The sequence below is a fragment of the Dunckerocampus dactyliophorus genome, chromosome 4, assembly GCF_027744805.1.
Source record: "Dunckerocampus dactyliophorus isolate RoL2022-P2 chromosome 4, RoL_Ddac_1.1, whole genome shotgun sequence".
Classification (NCBI taxonomy): Eukaryota; Metazoa; Chordata; class Actinopteri; order Syngnathiformes; family Syngnathidae; genus Dunckerocampus; species Dunckerocampus dactyliophorus.
Genome location: NC_072822.1, coordinates 33,539,179 through 33,557,574, shown reverse-complemented (window position 1 = coordinate 33,557,574; position 18,396 = coordinate 33,539,179). Strand labels below are relative to the sequence as shown.

Sequence of the window (18,396 nt, the reverse complement as noted above, 5' to 3'; positions counted from 1 at the left end):
ACGCCGCTGCTTTATCAGTCAGTAGGCTCATTATGAAATCTATCTTAGCCTGGTCGGAATAGTAAGTGCTGGGTTGCTGGTCAAAAATCAGGGTACACTGGTGTAAAAATTGTCTGCAATCCATAGATTCCCCCGAAAAGCGTGGGGGGGGTGGGAGGCTAGGCTCGTGACTATTACTGCCGCTGGTTGCAGGTGCGACGTTAACGACCTCTGAAGAGTGAGCGGCACCCTCCGACTGTCCTGGGTGAGCGCCAAGTCCCAGATGCTGCTCAATGGCGCTAATGCTAGTGGCGAGGGCGGCCAGGGACTCCATAACTCCCCGAAGGGATTGTTCGTGGCTGCCAACAAGCGTACCTTGTTGGGATAGGGCTGCCTTTAACTGTGTGAACTCTGCGGATTCCATAGTTGGCCAGATTGTTCTGTTACGAACGGCCAAGGCCGTGATACAGGAATCCAAAATGCAGAGTCGAATATGTGAAACAGAAAAGGTCTTTAATACAAAAAGGGATAACAAAAAGGTACAAAAACAACACAAGAAACAAAGTACAACAAAAATACATCCGGACCTAGTCGCGGGAATTAGTAACAAAAAACACTGCTAGCAGGGAGAGCTGAGCAGGGAAAAATACAGACAAGTAACTAAAAGAGCTGCTAACAAAAAACTAGCAGGAGTACCAAAAATACAACTACTGCTGAGAACGTCAAGCAGGTAGATAGGTACTTACAAGTGAGCCGAGCGTGGGTCAGAAAGCCAAAACACAATGCACAAGAACAAGCTGGAAGGAGCTGAACAGGGTGTAGCAAAGGGACAATCTGGCACTGAACCTAGCATTGCACACAGCTTAAATAGCACTCCTTAATAAGGCACAGGTGAGGATGATCAGCTCATCAAGGTGCTCAGGAGTGTGCTGCAACAGAGAAACAGTAGAAGGCAGTACCGCAGCACACAATCCTGACAACATCATATATACTGCATATACACTAGGTCCCCAACTTACGAACATCCGACATGCGAACTTTCGGAGATATGAACACAAGCCGACTGGTCTATTTTTTCATCTATTTTGCCTTTTAGTACATTAACTCCATATTTATACTGTACATGCTTGACCAGTAGAGGGCACTGTGACACTGCTAATGGGACCAACAGATAGGGAGAGAAAGCTAAATGGAAAGCTACATTGTTAGCTGTATGATACAACCTGGACAGAGCGTGTGATTAAAGTTTATGAAGAGATAATAGGCCTGCTTAATTCTACACCACCCACAGAACACTACCTCTTTTAGAAGAGCCTAACCACCACCACCATTTGTCCTTTTTTTCAATATCTCCTCCTCCTCCTCCACGACGACGTATGCTCGACCACTCCTCTTCAAAGATAAATAACATTTATCATTACGTATTATTATATCACTTTTATTATTGTTTTTTTCATTCATTATCCTGGTTTAATATTACTACTGCATCCAAACTCATATTTACATACATACACATATAGTGTATATGTATACACGTACATGTAGTACCTATATCATTGGTAATATTACCTTTTACCCTACTTAAGAACAATTCCACATAAGAACGGTCGTCTGGAACCAATTGTGTTCATAAGTTGGGGACTTAGTGTATAATATTTCACTTTGTTTGGTGATCTGAAACATTCAAATGTGACAAACATGCAAAGAAATAAGAAATCGGGAAGGTGGCAAACGCTTTTTCACACCACTGTAAGTCATTTTATTTTTATTTGATTAGTTACACTTTTGTCATTTTTATTTATTTTTATCATTTTTTTACACTTTTATTTCAGCCTGATTTTGATATTTATTCCTTCATTTATTTAGTACTTGTATTTAAGTCAAACCAAGCAAATGTATGCCTGTCATGTTTGAAACAGTAATACACATAAATACATGTACAAAGTACATTTTTACATGATATCTGCATGCATACAAATAATTAATACATGAAAATCATCCAAAAATCCCCCAAATTAGATCATTTGCATATTACATATGTTAATGGCGTTTTTGAGTTGAGAACCCCGGTCTATACCACATCAGCCCAGAAGTTAACCCAAGAAGTATAAAACTAAGTAAAACTACTCACAGGAAGGTGTTCTTGCAGAGTGATACCCTCTCCCCTGGCGGTGCGTTACAAAGCAAACATAAACCTCACCAGGAAGAAAGGAAGAATAATATCTGCAAAGAGGTAAAGAGCTAAAACACAGGTAACCATAATCCACTTGCAGAAGGCCAAGCTGAACTAAATAGAACCCTGATTACAAATCATAGAGCGGTGCGCCTCCCAGCTCCCTCATTGCAGCGTAAAACAGGAACAGAAAACACATGTCAAAATAAAAGCACCAAGCAGGAAATAACGGAAGAGAAAGAGATAAACACAACGAAGAGAGTGTTCCATTTCTGGTTCTATGGTTATCATCACACTGACAGTAAAAGCCAAAGTAAAACACAGTAAAACATGTACACACACTCAACACACTCAAACTGAAGGCGCTGGAGATTCGCTCAGTGTTTGTGAAGTGGTCCCGGCGTTAAGTGCTCGAAGGTTAGGGCTTAAGCTGGGACGTGCCGTGGACATGACGGTGAGAGCTTAGTAGATCTGGAAGTGAGCGGAGGTGGTGCCGTCCTTCCAGCATCGGAGCGTCTCCACCACCGTGGAGCGACACAGCGGGCACGCTCTCTCCCGGTCAAACCAAGACGACAGGCACTCCTCACAGAACACGTGCTGGCGGGGAGGAGCGGTCATGCCATCATCAGCGTTGGTTTGCCTCCCCTCCACTCCCCTCGCCTCCCCATCGCCGCCGCCTTACCTGACACAGGAGAGCTACAGGATCTCGGAAGTCGGCCTGGCAAATGGCGCAGACGTCGCCCGCCTCGTTGCACTGCTGGCTGCCGGCCCGCACGCCGTAACTCTGCGGGGTGGGGAAGTCACGGTTAAGCTCAGTTACGGCGAATGAAGTCATAAAGACGGGAAGAGGAGGGCCTCACCTGAGGGCGACAGAGCAACACCACAGCCTTGCGGAGGGCGGACGCTCGGCCGCAGACGTCAAAAGACTAAAGAAATACACAACACACAACATCAAAAAGTTGCTACGTGACGTCATCGTCTAAGACAGGGCTTCTCAACTGGTGGGTCGGGAGCCAAAAGTCGGTCGCAGATCCATTCCGGGTGGGTCGCAGACAGCAAGTCAAAAATGACATTAAAAGATGTCATATTCAACTAATGTCTGTCGTGTTTTGAAGGAAAATTGAACAATATTTTAGTCATCTTCATCCTTTGTATGTCTTCATTGCACAGTGACACAGTATATCTGATTTGGTGGCTAATATTCAAAAAATGCATTTTGGACATGTAATTATGTCTATTAATGTTTCAAAAGATGATTTGAAAAAACAAATACATTTACTTGGTTGGACTTCAAAGATAGTGTAAAAATAATACAAATAAAAAACACTTACCGGTAAATAAAAGTGTAAAAAAAAAAACCCACAACAATAAAAGCAATTTCACAAAAGTGTAAAAAATAAATAAAAATTAAAATGACTTTAATAAATGGGTAAAAAATAAATCGAAATAAAAAGAAAAATGACTTGAAAGTGTAAAATATTATAAAAATAAAAACAAGTGGAAACAAATGAGAAAATAAATAAAACATTTTAAATGACTGAAATAAAAGTGGGTTGCGACTTCTTGACCATTGGAAAATGTGGGTCCCAGTTTGAGACCACTTGAGAGCCCCTGGTCTAAGAGAGAGGAATAATGTGAAGGAGACAGAAAGTGAGCGAAAAAACTAAAAAAGCAAAACACATGTTTAAAAATTCTAATACAGTGGTGCAGCCCGCGGGGGGCATTTGCGGCCTATTGACCTGCGGCGGATGTGCAGTAATTTTAAGAATAAAGCAAAAATATTAAAAGAAAAATGTTCTAATCTAACGAAACAAAGTTGTAATTTTACGAGAATGACGCTGTAATATTATGAGGAAAAAGTTGAAATATTAAAGAAAAAGATGATATATTTTTTAAGTGGTAATCTGATGGAAAACAACCAAAAAACAAATAAAAGGTGTCATTTTCGGAAAACTATTTAGCGTAAAAAGTTAGGATGTTACGAGATTAAAGTTAAAATATTACTGAAATAAAGTCACAATTATGATAAAAAAAATTACAAGGAGAAAGTTGCAAAAATTGGAAAATACAGTACAACAAAAAATACATCAGAAATGGAAAAAACAGCTGTAATTTTACGAGAATAAAGTGAAAATATCAAGAAAAAAAGTCACATAATAAACCCATAATATTATGAGGAAACATAATGTCATTTTAGTAGCAGAGAGTTGATATATTAAAGAAAAAATATATATTTCTAAAAAGTCACAATATTTTGAGAAAAAAAACAAACAAATAAAATTATGACTTTTGGAAGATTGGGTTGAGGAAAAAGTTATGTTATGAGATTAAAGTCAAACTATTCTGGAAATAAAGTCATTATGAGAAGTTACAAGAAGAAAGTTGAAATAGTTGGAAAATGTAACAAAAACACAACAGCAGAAATGGAAAAAACAGCTGTAATTTTACAAGAAGAAACCAATAATATTCTGAGGAAAAATAATGCAATTTTTGTAGCATACAGTTGATTTACTAACTCATTCAATACCAAAGATCTATTTCTACATTTTTATAAAACTGAATGCCCAATCTCAAAGACGTATTAATACGTTTTTTACGGGGGATTTTTTGCACAAGAGGCAAATAGAGGCGATGATGCAACTGCACAATAACGGATGTCACTTTTAGAACAGTTTTAAGCCATGAAAACGGCCACAAGCTGGCAGAAGTGCATTTGATAAGAGCTTGCGAATGGAAAAAACATACGTGACTGCAAGGAGGAAGTGGAAAAACGTGGAGGAGTGTAGCGTGCAGAAGGTTACGCACTGTAGGGAAATTTTAACGCATGCACACGCACATGCGCTGCATGCACACAAATGCACACACATGTATATTTTCACAAAAAAGCTGATTTTCTCTGTTTTTTTAGTTGGGAACTGGTATTTTCCTGAAACTTACCTATGTTTTACCGCTGATTACTAAAGAACAGAAAAAGGTAGAAACTAACTTTTTTTCCAGATGAAAGACGGGAGTCTAATCTTTCTTTTGGTAGGTTCCATGTTTATATAGCCATACACTACAATATTCTGTGTGCCTTGGAAGATCGTCTAAAATGTTCGGTAGTGAAGGGGTTATCTTTTGAAAAATGGCTGGGACTGAATGAGTTAAAGAAAAAATATATTTTTTTAAGTCAGAATATTTTGAGAAAAAAAAAACAATACAAAATAAAGCTGTAATTTTTGGAAAATTAGGTTGCAGGAAAAGTTATATTATGGGAATAAAATAAAAATATTATGAAAATAAATACGAGAAGAACATTTATGAAGATGCTTTAAGAAGAATGTTGAAATATTTGGAAAATTTTAAAAAACAACAGCAAAAATGGGGAAAAAACAACAAACGCAATAGTTCATTCATAATTATACACGTTTTTATCTATAATCACAAAGCAGAGATGCTGTTTTTTTTTCTTGAAATATATATACATTCTTATCATGCCTACATGTGTTGCTTTACAAAATATCAAAGTGGCAAAGTTGCGTTCTTCCATTTTCCACTATATGGCCCTCGCCATGTAGTGGAAAAAGTTTAGACACTCTTGGTCTGGTCTGAATGGGGTGTCATTCTAACATCATCCAGCAGATGGCATCATAACATCTCATGGTTAGAAGCCACCAACTTGCTTGACAACACACCGCAACCGAGTGCAACTGACAGTCTTACTCATAGTGCAAACCCAAAAGTAGAACAACAACAATGAACTACTATCCTATATGGGTAACAACCACAAAGCACCAACACAAACACATAACTTTAACTGTTATTTAAAAAGAAAGTGCCTGCAAAGCATGCTGGGTACTGCAGCAACAACTAGAATGAATACAATGTGTACATTATATTTAAAACCAGCATCCAGGAAACCTTTTTTTTTTTTTTAATCACCCGTGTGTGTTATAAAGTGCCCGAAATGAAGCCGACACCCATAAGCCAATAACTTCATGTTCAGTTGTTTAAAAACACGGGATAATGTCACTCATTTCTAATGACGCAAACCACTTGTGGGTTTTTTGGCTGTATTTTACTCTTATCTCTTATTTTACTCTTTTACTCTACTTACAAAATCCGTCCTTTATTTTATGTATGTCTTTCTTAAATGAACTGCGGGAAGGCGCCACTTCCTCCACAGAGCATGGGCCTCTGGAATGCAGCCTTCCTCATCTGGCGTCGTCCACTCAGACTCGTGTCACCTGCTGAGTTCTTTTTTCCGAGTGAAGTCATCACCGCACATATCTTGAGACAGCTCCTCCGCGGTGTTATTCATATGCAAAAAGCTCCGGCTGCTATTGGCAGCTGCAGTTCGTCACACCGACGGGCCTGGCGAGGCGCACCGTGTGGGCCATCAGGTGACATCGCCACCGCCAGACGAGTGTCCTCCCACTCCCAATGAACAGATGGCTCACGGTGTATTAAAGGAAAGGGTCAAAAAATGCCGTGAGAACGGAACTTTGATCACATTGTCATTGTTCATTGGCAATAACATGACTGCACAGTCGCTGTCATGGAGGAAGCTGGGAAGTGTAACTGGAAAGAAAGAGGTGGTTTTTCATTTGAAGAGGCGCAGCTCGGCTCTCAATTGAAAGCTTGCGAGGCTCAATCCCCCCATACCCATATGAAAAAGTTTAGTTTAGTTTATATATATATATATATATATATATATATATATATATATATATAAATTAAATATAAATAAAAAACAAAACTTAAAAAAAGAAAAAGTGACAATTAATGCCTCCCCTCATATTTATTTATTTCAGGGGTGTCCAAACTTTTTCCAGCGAGGGCTACACAGTGAAAAATGAAAGGATGCAACTTTGCCACTTTGATATTTTGGAAAGCAAACTGCATCTCAGCTTTGTCATGTACAGTGGAATGAAAAAGTGTTTTTTGCATGTTTGTCACACTTAAATGTTTCAGACCATCAAACAAATTTAAATATTAGTCAATGACAGCAACAATGATTGAGATTTGTCTGAAAAAAGTTTATCAAGCCATTTCTAAAGCTTTGGGACTCCAGCAAACCACACTGAGAGCCATTATCCTCAAATGGCCAAAACATGGAACAGTGGTGAAACTTCCCAGCAGTGGCCAGCCAGCCTAAATGACCTCAAGACCACAGCGAAGACGCAACCAAGACTCATGACTCATCTAAAGAACTGCAGACTCACTTGTCTCAGGAAGGGTCAGTGTTCATGACTCCACCATGAGACAGACACTGAGTAAAAACGGCCTGCATGGCAGAGTTCCAAGACAAAAACAACATTAAGGGTCATCTCAATTTTGCCAGACAACATCTTGATGATCCCCAAAACCTTTGGGAAAATACTCTGTGGTCTGACGGGACAAAAGTTGAACTTGTTGGAAGGTGTGTGTCCAATTACATCTGGCGTAAAGGTAACGCCGCATTTCAGAAAAAGAACATCACACCACCTGGGTTCGATTCTCCCTTGGGCATTTCTGTGTGGAGTTTGCATGTTCTTTCCGTGCGTGTGTGTGTGGGTTTTCTCCGGGTACTCCGATTTCCAAAAACATGCATGTTAGCTTAATTGGCAACTCTAAATTGTCCATAGGTATGAATGTGAGTGTGAATGGTTGTCTATATGTGCCCTGCCAATGGCTGGCGACCAGTCCAGGGTGTACCCCCCCGTCGCCCGAAGTCAGCTGGGATAGGCTCCAGCATACCCCCGTGGTGAGATGCTGTGGCATGACCTTAAAAAGGCGCTTCATGCTGGAAAAGCCTCCAATGTGGCTGAATGACAACAATTCTGCAAAGATGAGTGGGCCAACATTCCTCCCCAGCGCTGTAAGAGACTCATTGCAAGTTATCACAAACGCTTGATTGCAGTTGTTGCTGCTAAGGGGGGCCCAACCACTTATTAGGTTTAGGGGGCAATCACTTTTTCCACACAGGGACATGTGGCTTTGGATTTTTGTCTGCCTTAATAATAAAACGTTTCATTTAAAAACTGCATTTTGTGTTCAGTTGTGTTTTCATTGGCTAATATTAGAATTTGTTTAATGATCTGAAACATTTAAGTGTGACAAACATGCAAAAAAATAAGAAATCAGGACTGGGACAAACACTTTTTAAGACCACCGTAAATCCGTGGTTAACTTCAGAAAGCCCCCACCCAAACCAACCCCACCCCTGACCCTCAATGATGATAATGGTTGATAATGGTTGTGTGTTGGCTCATTTTCAGTGGGTAGTCAAATCAATACAGTAGTTCCCCACCTTTCGCGGGGGTGATCTTCCGGGACCACCAGAGAAAAATCGCAAGTAATTGAGATGTCCATGAAAATGACTTGTTGACAATGCTCACCCGCACCCCTCCTCCGAAACCTCCCGCTAGCTTGAAGTTGACTCCTCCGATTTCGGATCAACATTTGCAATCGGAGCGAAATGCCTCATGTACTTAAAAGTTACATAAGACGTATAGGTACAGCATCTCACAGCAACTGTGGTGCGTTCAAAGACTGCACAACAAATCTCAACGCTTGACAAAAAAAACATTACCAGTGAAGCATTAAGACATAAATATGAACAAATGTAACAACGGTACATGTATGCTGTACATTTTACCCGTATCATCACGTATTTATGAACTGTTATCAACTTCGGGTGAATGAGATGTGTTTTGTGAAAAAAAAAGAAAAAAAGCATATATATATATATATATATATATATATACTGTATATATATATAATTGTAATGTTTTTATATTTTCTAATAATAATTTTAGATTTTATATAAATATTTTTTATATATATTTATGTAAATATTATATAATTTAATATTGTAATTTAATATATTATATATATAATCATGCAAAAATTGTGTACATTTAATGAATTAAAATTAAATACTTATTTTAAAATAAAAAAAATCTGCAAATTTGGGGGGCTGTGAATGCTGACTTGTGGCGCTATACAAGCTGTACACTGACTACTCTTAAAATACATCAAGGTTAATTTTCTACAGTGTTGTCCCTTCACAGGATAGAATAAAATTATTTCTGAAATGTGAGGACTGTGGTGACTTTTGTTTTATATGTAGCTCAACTTGTTGCATCAAGTTGAGATTGAATCAATAGCACCTTTTTGGCTTTGGGTTTTTTTGTTTTGTTTGCAAACTTCAGCTTTCGGGGGAATTACTTCCTGCATCTGTCATGACAGGGATATGACCCTCTGGGTGTCATGTGAATAGAAAGTCAAAAAAGTTCCAATGGAAAGTTTTTGGTTTACATTCATAATCATTTGAAAAAAATAAAAACAAACTGAAAAAAATGTATCAAAAGAAAATAGACTTACAAAAAAAATTAACATTATTATTAATAATAATAATTATATTAATTATTATTGTTAATTAAATTAACAATAAGAATAAAATGAATAGGAAGGCATGCAACAAAGAAGCACCTTGCAGAGGCTGTAGATGATAATGAGCGTCGCTCCCAGGAAGTAGCTGCCGGAGGGGTCTTCTCCCATGATGTACTTGTACCACAGTTGGATAGGCACCAGCGCCCGAAACAGCTGGCTCAGCTGCTCGATCAGTAGGTAGACCTTGCCCTGAAAAACAAGTTGAAGAACATTTTACCCGACGCTGGAGTGCTTTGAATGCGAGTCCGCTTACTTTACATCTTCTCCTCGCCTCTCCTAAAAATTAACTTTAATTAGATGGGATTTTTTTTTCTGTAGCGGTAGCCATCAACACTTTGAAGATGACGCCAAAACTAGAAAGGTGAGTGCATGTGCTCTCTGAATGTGCTTAACTCAAGAAAGCAGCAAACGTCTTCCGGCTCTTTCTCTATCTAGCGGAGAGCAGCGTGGTATTAAAAGCTTAAACGCAAGGCGCGCCTGCAGCACAAACATGGCCGCCGTCCAGGCCGGTTTGCCGACACGGTGAAAAAAAGGCGCCGGCGGCTCTCTCCACCTGCTCCACGTTAATACCTCAGAGAGACATCGACTCAGAGTCGCCCTGTTGGCTGGTCTAATAACTTCTGGATGCTCACTGACAAAGACGGATGGCTGTGGGTGAAGAGGCACTTGCAGCCAGGTTGCAAGGCAAGGAAGTCTCGACCAGAGCCTAATTCATCTTACTTATTGTCCCCGCAGCCTCGTGTCCCACCGTGCCCATCACACCCACGCCAAAACTGTCAAATTTAAGCTTTGGATGCCAGCCAAGGAGTTAAGACTTACTTTGTTTCTGCTTTTTTTAGCTTTCATGAACGTGACTCCTTTGTCCGCTGAGGAATAGGCACAAAATTTCCTTTTTTGTTCCTACTTATGGCGATGTGAAGACATCTGCATGTTGTGTTTATCCTTAAAAATAACTACGTAGACGGAGTGTTGCCCGTGGGTTGTTTGCGGCCCGTGGTCGTTTTCTTATTGGCCTGCAGCACATTCTTAAAAAAATCAACAGTAACTTTAAAAGAGTAAAGTCAAAATATTAAAACAAAAAAGTTATAATGTAACAGCAATAACGTTGTAATATTATGAGGAAAAATAACTAAAAATAACATCAAGTTGAAATACTAAAGAATAAAAGACATGTCTCTCATGATATTATGAAAGACAAACAAAACAACAAATAAAGTTGTAATTTTTGGAAAATTAGGTTGCAAAAAAAGTTACAATGCTATGAGAATAAAGTCAAAATATTATGGGAATGAAGTGAGAATTACAAAAAAAAAATTACAAGAAAGTTGAAATATTTGGATTTTTTTTTTTAAGTAATGGAGAAAAAAATGGAAAAAAGCTGTAACTTTAAGAGAATAATGTCAACATATGAAGAGGATAAAAGTAACATTCTAACGAGAAAAAAATCATAATTTGTTGACATATTAAAGAAATAATATGTATCTTTTTTACGTTGCAATCTTATGAGACACAAACAAAACAAAATAAAATTGTCATTTTTGGAAAATTAGGTTGCAAAAAAAGTTATAATGCCATGAGAATGAAGTCTAAATATTATGAGAATTAAGTGATAATTACGAGAAGAAAATTTACAAAACAAAAGTTGAAATAGCTGGAAATTTTCTTTAAAAAGTAGTGGAGAAAAAAAATGAAAAAGAGCTCAGAGTTAAGAGAAAAAAAAAAGTCACATTCTAATTCCAAAAAAAGTCGCAATTTTTACGAGGAATTTTACTAGCAATTACTTGAAATATTAAATAAAAAATATACATTTTATAACAAAGTCATAATATTATGAGAAACAAATAAAAACAAAATAGATTTGGAAAATTAGGTTGGTGAAAAAGTTATATCATGGGAATAATGTCAGAATCCTATGGGAATAAAGTTGTAATATTACAAATAGAAAGTTGATGATGATTATTTCAAAAGTTGGTTGAAATATTTGTGGGGAAAAAATGGACCAAACAGAAAAGACCAAAGTTGATATTAACAATAGGCTTTTCCACCCACAGTGGTGTGAAAAAGTGTTTGCCCCCTTCCTGATTTCTTATTTGTTTTGCATGTTTGTCATACTTAAATGTTTCAGATCATCAAACAAATATAAATATTAGTCAATGACAACACAACTGAAAACAAAATGCAGTTTTTAAATGAAACTTTTTATTATTAAGGGATTGCCCCCTAAACCTAATAACTGGTTGGCCAATCAAGTGTTTGCAAGAACTTGCAATGAGTGTCTTACAGCGCTGTGGAGGAATTATGGCCGACTCATCTTTGCAGAATTGCTGTCATTCAGCCACACTGGAGGGTTTTCCAGCATGAATCGCCTTTTTAAGGTCATGCCATTCAGGTCAGGACTTTGCCTAAGCCACTCCAAAGTCTTCAGCCATTCAGAGGTGGACTTGCTGGTGTGTTTTGGATCATTGTCCTGCTGCAGAACCTAAGTTGGTCACCAACAGATGGCCGGACATTCTCCTTCAGGATTTTTTGATAGACAGCAGAATTCAAGGATACATTTACCACAGCAAGTCTCCCTGAAGCGGAAAAACAGCCCCAGACCATCACAATACCACCACCATATTTTACTGTTGGTATGATGTTCTTTTTCTAAAATGCGGCATTACTTTTACGACAGATGTAATGGGACACACACCGTCCAAAAAGTTTGACTTTTGTCTCGTCAGACCACAGAGTATTTTCCCAAAGGTCTTGGGGATCATCAGATTGAGATGAGCCTTAATGTTCTTTTTGTTCAGCAGTGGTTTCCGTCTTGGAACCATAGAGGCCTTTTTTGCTCTGTGTCTTTTTTATAGTGGAGTCATGAACACTGACCTTAACTGAGGCAAGTGAGGCCTGTAGTTCTTTAAATTTTGTTGTGTGGTCGTTGCTGTGCTCTTGGGTAATTTTGGTTGGCTGGCCACTCCTGGTAAGGTTCACCATTGTTCCATGTTTTCGCTATTTGTGGATAATGGCTCTCACTGTGGTTCGCTAGAGTCCCAAAGCTGAAAAAATGGCTTTATAACCTTTTCCAGACTGATAGGTTATGTTTTAATGTGGTGGTCAAACACTTTTTTCCACACAGGGCCGTGTAGGTTTGGAATTTTTTCGCCCTTAATAATACAAAATTTCATTTAAAATTGCATTTTGTGTTCAGTTGTGTTGTCATTGACTAATATTTCAATTAGTTTGATGATCTGAAACATTTAAGCGTGACAAACATGCAAAAAAATAAGAAATCAGCAGCACTTTTTCACAGCACTCTATATGGCAAAGCTGAGATGCATTTTTTTTCTTGAGATATATACAACTTCTTAGCATGTCTACATGTGTTCATTATTTTCTACAGGCAGAACATGAGCTGCGTGTAGGGCAACACGAACAATGGGGGAGGGGCACATTTTGCGCAAGGGGGCACTTTCTCTGCAAACACGCGGAGGACGCACATTGCTGCTGTGAGGCATAGAGTACCAAGCTAGCCCGAGGCAGGAGAGAAACACCAACTCGCCTACTGAAATGTCAGTCCATGGTGGTGGAATGGTACAGCTGCTGCCCTTTAAAGCAAAGGCAGCAGGTAGTTTTTTTTTATTTTATTCTGTCATTGTGTTATTTTGCACTAAAGATAATTTAGCAAACAATTTGTTTCCCATGTATTCGTGTGAGACCAACATGCAGCCAGTTATGATAACCGCCACTTTGCACAAGAGAAAAGACAAACCGGTCTCAATGTAATCCAGGAATATTCAATAACACAACACTGCCTTATGAAGCGATAGCACATGCAAGAGATATGAACAGTATGGTTGAAGGGGTCAAGAGTGGGACGAGAACGCAAAGCGGGAGTGAGAGTTTGGGCGCCCCCAAATTCCATTTGATGCTATTTTTTGTATCTTTTTGCAGAGAGTCAGCAATTGTTCCGGAATCAATGAATAATCTCACATAAAAATATGCATTACAGTGACTCACAGTTCTCTGGAAGGGTTTCCCTTTTCATAACACGAGTACAGTGAAGCACAACTCTGGGAGGCTATGTTTTGATTTCCACGTTAGTTCAAAGTTACTTAGCACAGGAAATGTATCATTAATGACATTAATACAGTCTGCCTGCACTGGGGTCAAGCGGGGCAGTGACCCATCAGATGGAGCTGTGGTGGACATGAGTGGAATAGTATCACCTACCACGGCTTTATTTTCCAGCAAAAGAAGTCAGGCAGACATGCGGAGGATCATCGGGCCAAGGCCAAGGTCTGTGCTGTATTGAGTACATTGTAGTGTTGTTGTGTAGACTGGACAAGTCCTCAGTAACGGTTGTGGACACAGAGCAGCCCTAAGCAGGATTTGGCTTGGGGGCCGAATTGGGGGCTAGTTAACGACAAATTATATTGCGAGGCCCTAAGGAGCTGCTTAGGTCAGGTATGGGGAGAAACGCCTCTGAAAGACCATCAAGAAGAAGCTTGGTGAGGAAGACATGGCTAATATTTAGGAAATGAAATAAATACAAGAGAACAGTCAATCACAAAGGGTAAGGATGATCGTGACAAAGGTGAGGGACCAGCCCACAATGAGCTGGTTCATGATGTCAAGGGAGTTGGGAGCACAGTCAGCAAGAAAAGCATTAGTAAAGGGTAAGGAGGATTGTGAGAAAGGTGAGGGACCAGCCCAGAATGACAAGGTAGGAGCTGGTTCATGATGTCAAGGAAGTTGGGAGCACAGTCAACAAAAAAAGCATTAGTGAAGGGTAAGGATGATCATGAGGCAAAGGTGAGGGACCAGCCCACAATGAGCTGGTTCATGATGTCAAAGTAGTTGGGAGCACAGTCAGCAAGACAAGCATTAGTAAAGGGTAAGGAGGATCATTAGAAAGGTGAGGGACCAGCCCAGTATGACAAGGGAGGAGCTGGTTCATGATGTCAAGGAAGTTGGGAGCACTTTCAGCAAGAAAAGTTTTAGTGAAGGCTAAGGATGATCGTGAGAAAAGTGAGGGACCAGCCCAAAATAACAAGAGATGGGATAGTTCATGATGTTAAAGGAGGCGGGAGCACTGTCAGCAAGAAAAGCATTCGTGAAGGTTGAGAATGACTTTGAAGTTGGACAATCACCATATGAATGACCTAGATGAGCTTGGGAGGATGTGACTACAAGAACTACAACTACAAGAAACGGCTGGGAGAAGAACAGTGTGTTGTGAAGCAAGTGTGTGTGTGTGGCTGGAGTTTTTGCTGTCACGTAGATGTTCAAAGGGAACACTCAGATGAAGAGGAGCTTCTGAAGATGTATCACATGAATGTGAGCCAGGTTTAGCAAAAGGGGAAGACGACAAATTCTTCTTTTCTACACTTTTATCAGACCAGACTTGTGTTGTTTGGGGAAAAGAAGCTGTGGTCAGCATCCTGCCCTCAGGGACTCATTACATCCTCTAACATCAGGGCCACGTAACTCTCCGCCCATGCCCGTGCATCCTTAAAGACGGTAGACTGCTCCAGTCATACCGTACAGAGGATCTTTGACTAGCTTTTTTTTTTGTCAGTATAGCCTTAAAAACAGAAGGATGCTCCTGTCATATAAAAGATGTTTGACTAGCGTTTATTTTGCAGCAGGTCCTTCAGAATACCCAGGTGCTCCTGGCATATAAAGGATCTTTGACTACCGTTTATTTTGCAGAAGGCCTTTAAAAACAGCCAAGTACATAAAGGACATTTGACTAGCGTTTATTTTGCGGAGGTGCTTAAAAGCAGCCGAAAGCTCCTGTCACATAAAGGATATTTGACTAGCGTTTATTTTGCAGGAGGTCTTTCAAGGCCCTGTCACACCTTGACGATTTAGCCAGCTTACGCCAACGTATGAAAAAAATTGGTCAATACGCTGGTGTACGTCCAATAAGTTATGGGTAAGTTTTGTATAAGTTAAGAGCACGCTGAAGCACGACGGCATACGTCATAGTACGTCCAAGTCGTCTAAAAATTTTGTGCATGCACAAAACATTTCGACGTATGTCAACGTATGATTAATACGTCCCGCATCCGCGGGCAATAAGTTATGCGATCGTTGACGCCCGTTCACACACGTTATTTGTAAGTTACGTACAAGTCAAAATACGCCAACATACCTTGAGACAGAACTATCTTCTTGGCGAGTGAAGATGGATGCTGTTGTTATTGTATTTGCAGGTAGGTTTGCAGCTTGACCAGTAGAGGGCACTGTGACACTGGGAATGGAACCAACTTGTTTTGATTTTATCAACTTTATTAATGCATTAGGGAGTCACAAATCCATGAGTGGTAGCGTATGCAGCCTACACCAGGGGTCTCAGACTTGCGACCCCCAGGACGATAGTTTGCGGCCCCGTCTTAATATGAAAGATTAATATTCGTGTGGCCCGCAACTTTGATATGAATGACACTTGTTGTGTGCGGAGCTGAACGAACCATTTCCGGTGAGGTATATGGTCTCGAGGGTGGGACCTCGGCCGAACTAACCAATCAATCACGGTGAGGTATATGGTCTCGAAGGCGGGACCTCTGCTAAACGAACCAATCACGTTGAGGTATATGGTCTCGAGGGCGGGACCTCGGCTGGGCAGCACGTCCAACGCCTCACAGCCTTAACTCGTTCGCTCGCTCATTCATTCATTCCTCGGACACAGAGCGGAGTCAGCGGCTTCACAGCTTCTCCTCTGCCCAGCTGAGTGGAGGAATGAATGAATGAGCGAGTGAATGAGTCACATAAAGGATCTTTGACTAGCGTTTATTTTGCAGAAGGTCCTTAAAAACAGGAATGAAAGTACGTGTGTTTCTCACCCTGGATTTGAAGGCCAAGAGGATCTTGGGTAGGAATAGGACGATGCATTTTAGGCCAATGGTGATGAACTTGAGGACAAAGTCAGTGATGCCCACTGCCCAGATGAGGTCAAAGAAGTCAAAGCTGTTGAGTTTAGGCTTTGAAAACATGAGGCTGGAAGAGACACACGCACAATAAGCAGAGTAACTCTATGCTTCATGATCAGTTGTGACAGGACGACACGCAACAGCCACGCTCATGAACGTCATGTGGGAAAAAAAAATATGATCAAAACAAACCAAAAAACATACTCACAGGACACAAGCAGACAAGAACAGGAAGTCTGCCGACAGAAAGAACAAATGAAATGGCCGACACAACAAAAGAAGAACTGAATTGAACATAAGTGACGATGGCAGGCAAAGAGACTGTCTGCTGGTACCTGTTGTACAGCTCCTCTTGGCTGAAAGCGTAGTAAACGTAGGCGACGTTACCAGAGAGGAACAGCATGATCCACAGGGCGACCAATAATGAACGCTCCTCCTGAAACACATGCAAACGCATGCTAATGTCGACCTTTCCCAACGCCCCTCTTGTAAATTTCCTGAGTGGCCACCACACCCAATCATCCGTATTTTGGTCTTCCTGCAGTCTTTCTTACACATTTATCTATTTCTGGCGGCCCACGACCGATGCATGTGGACTGCCACAGATGGACTGTAATTAGTTCTGCTGTAATTGTATTGAAATGTTCTTTACCCGTAGCGACACTTGGTGCTTAAAATTAGAGTTGGCGTAGGCGAACGTGCTGGCCATTCCCACACACACAGCAATACCTGCCACACAAATGCACAACAACATCAGCAGCCATGAAAAATGCTGGCAGGTAGCAACATTGGGGCGCGGCTTTACCAAGCTTATGCTGAAAGCAGACTTTGGCCAGGAGAATGAGGATGAAAGGAAAGCCCCTCTGCAGCCAAGTGACCACCGCTTTGAGTTCCGACAAGGCTGGCGCCGGCGTGGACGGGTCCTCCTGGCCGCCCTCCTCCCTGGAGCCGCGCCTCTCCGAGCCGGCTGCCGCCGTGGCCTGCTGGAGCAGAGAGGAGGTCCTGTGCTGCAGGGGCGGGTGGTGGAAATGGTGGTGTTGGTGGTGATGGTGGTGATGATGTTGGGGCGGGCGAGGAAGGAACGGGGCCACCTCAGGACGGCGGGCGGCGCCTTCTTCCCGAGATGACGCCGTCATCTGGATGAAAACTTCCGGGGGCGAGCCCAGAACTAAACTCGCCGCCTGGAACTGGGCAGAAGACACGGTCCCGGAGGGGACACCCACCAAGCCGGAAAAGATTTGTTGCGGCGACGTGGGCGAGTCAGGCTTCAAGCAGTCAAACACGCCCCCTTCGTCCAGGCTGCTCTCTGATCCCAGAGTTTGGCTACGGCTCCTGAACAGACAGCAACATCTGCATCACACGTGTCTTTTGCAATTCAACTCTACAGTCACACTTAAAATTAGGTCACATTTCAGTGGTTGTTTTACGGGGTTTGTGTGTTTATGGTTTTGGATCAGTTCTGCATGTAAGCCACCATACACTTCTATAGCAGGGATGCACTTCCTACATCCATTGTATGCTATGGCACTCTGAGGCGGTCTTGTTTTGTACAAAATGAATTATATGTGGTAAAAAAAAGACATTGTAGGGCCACCTTTCTGAGGGTATGCCATCCGTGTTGCTGCTATGTCTCCTCTGCATGGCACACCGCTCCTCAGTACATGAAGCAGCCCTGATGAGAAACATTTAGTATCAGGTATCTGTCAAAGGCACCATTGTTTTCAAAGACATGATTCTTCGGTGATACGTTACAAAATTGTACCTTAATTTGTTCGAGGAGTTCCCCTTCGGCGCTTTTCATTGTTAATTTCAGGTTAGATAGCTTAATTGTTGCTGTGACAGACGCTTCGCCGTTTTTTTTTTTAGGGCGAACAACTTCCGGGTGACGTGATACCGTACGGACCAATC

General features: G+C 40.9%; 1 protein-coding gene across 2 annotated transcripts; it reads right to left on the bottom strand.

The window, feature by feature from the left end:
• Nucleotides 1-325: 325 nt before the first annotated feature.
• rnft2 (ring finger protein, transmembrane 2) lies at nt 326-18,387 on the bottom strand. Of its 2 annotated transcripts, XM_054774220.1 has the most exons (10): nt 18,251-18,387; nt 18,083-18,160; nt 17,294-17,820; nt 17,141-17,217; nt 16,824-16,924; nt 16,402-16,555; nt 9,608-9,757; nt 3,013-3,078; nt 2,835-2,936; nt 329-2,749 (listed from the first exon to the last, which is right to left on the bottom strand). In XM_054774220.1, the coding sequence occupies exons 2-10, from the start codon at nt 18,127-18,129 to the stop codon at nt 2,615-2,617; spliced, it is 1,359 nt and encodes a 452-aa protein (XP_054630195.1). In that variant the 5' UTR covers nt 18,130-18,160; nt 18,251-18,387; the 3' UTR covers nt 329-2,614. The 2 variants fall into 2 exon arrangements, with proteins under 2 accessions (XP_054630196.1, XP_054630195.1); XM_054774221.1 differs by lacking the exon at nt 18,251-18,387 and having other exon boundaries at nt 326-2,749; nt 18,083-18,159.
• Between the last annotated feature and the right edge of the window lie 9 nt (nt 18,388-18,396).

What these genes read in the sequence shown, in the direction of transcription:
- rnft2 (XM_054774220.1), bottom strand. Translation starts at nt 18,129, where the DNA reads ATGCAGAGGAGACATAGCAGCAACACGGATGGCATACCCTCAGAAAG. An exon ending in CTGCTTTCAGCATAAGCTTG is followed by an intron (nt 17,218 to 17,293) that starts GTAAAGCCGCGC and finishes TTTGTGTGGCAG; the next exon opens with GTATTGCTGTGTGTGTGGGA. An exon ending in TGTTGCTCTGTCGCCCTCAG is followed by an intron (nt 2,937 to 3,012) that starts GTGAGGCCCTCC and finishes CCCACCCCGCAG; the next exon opens with AGTTACGGCGTGCGGGCCGG.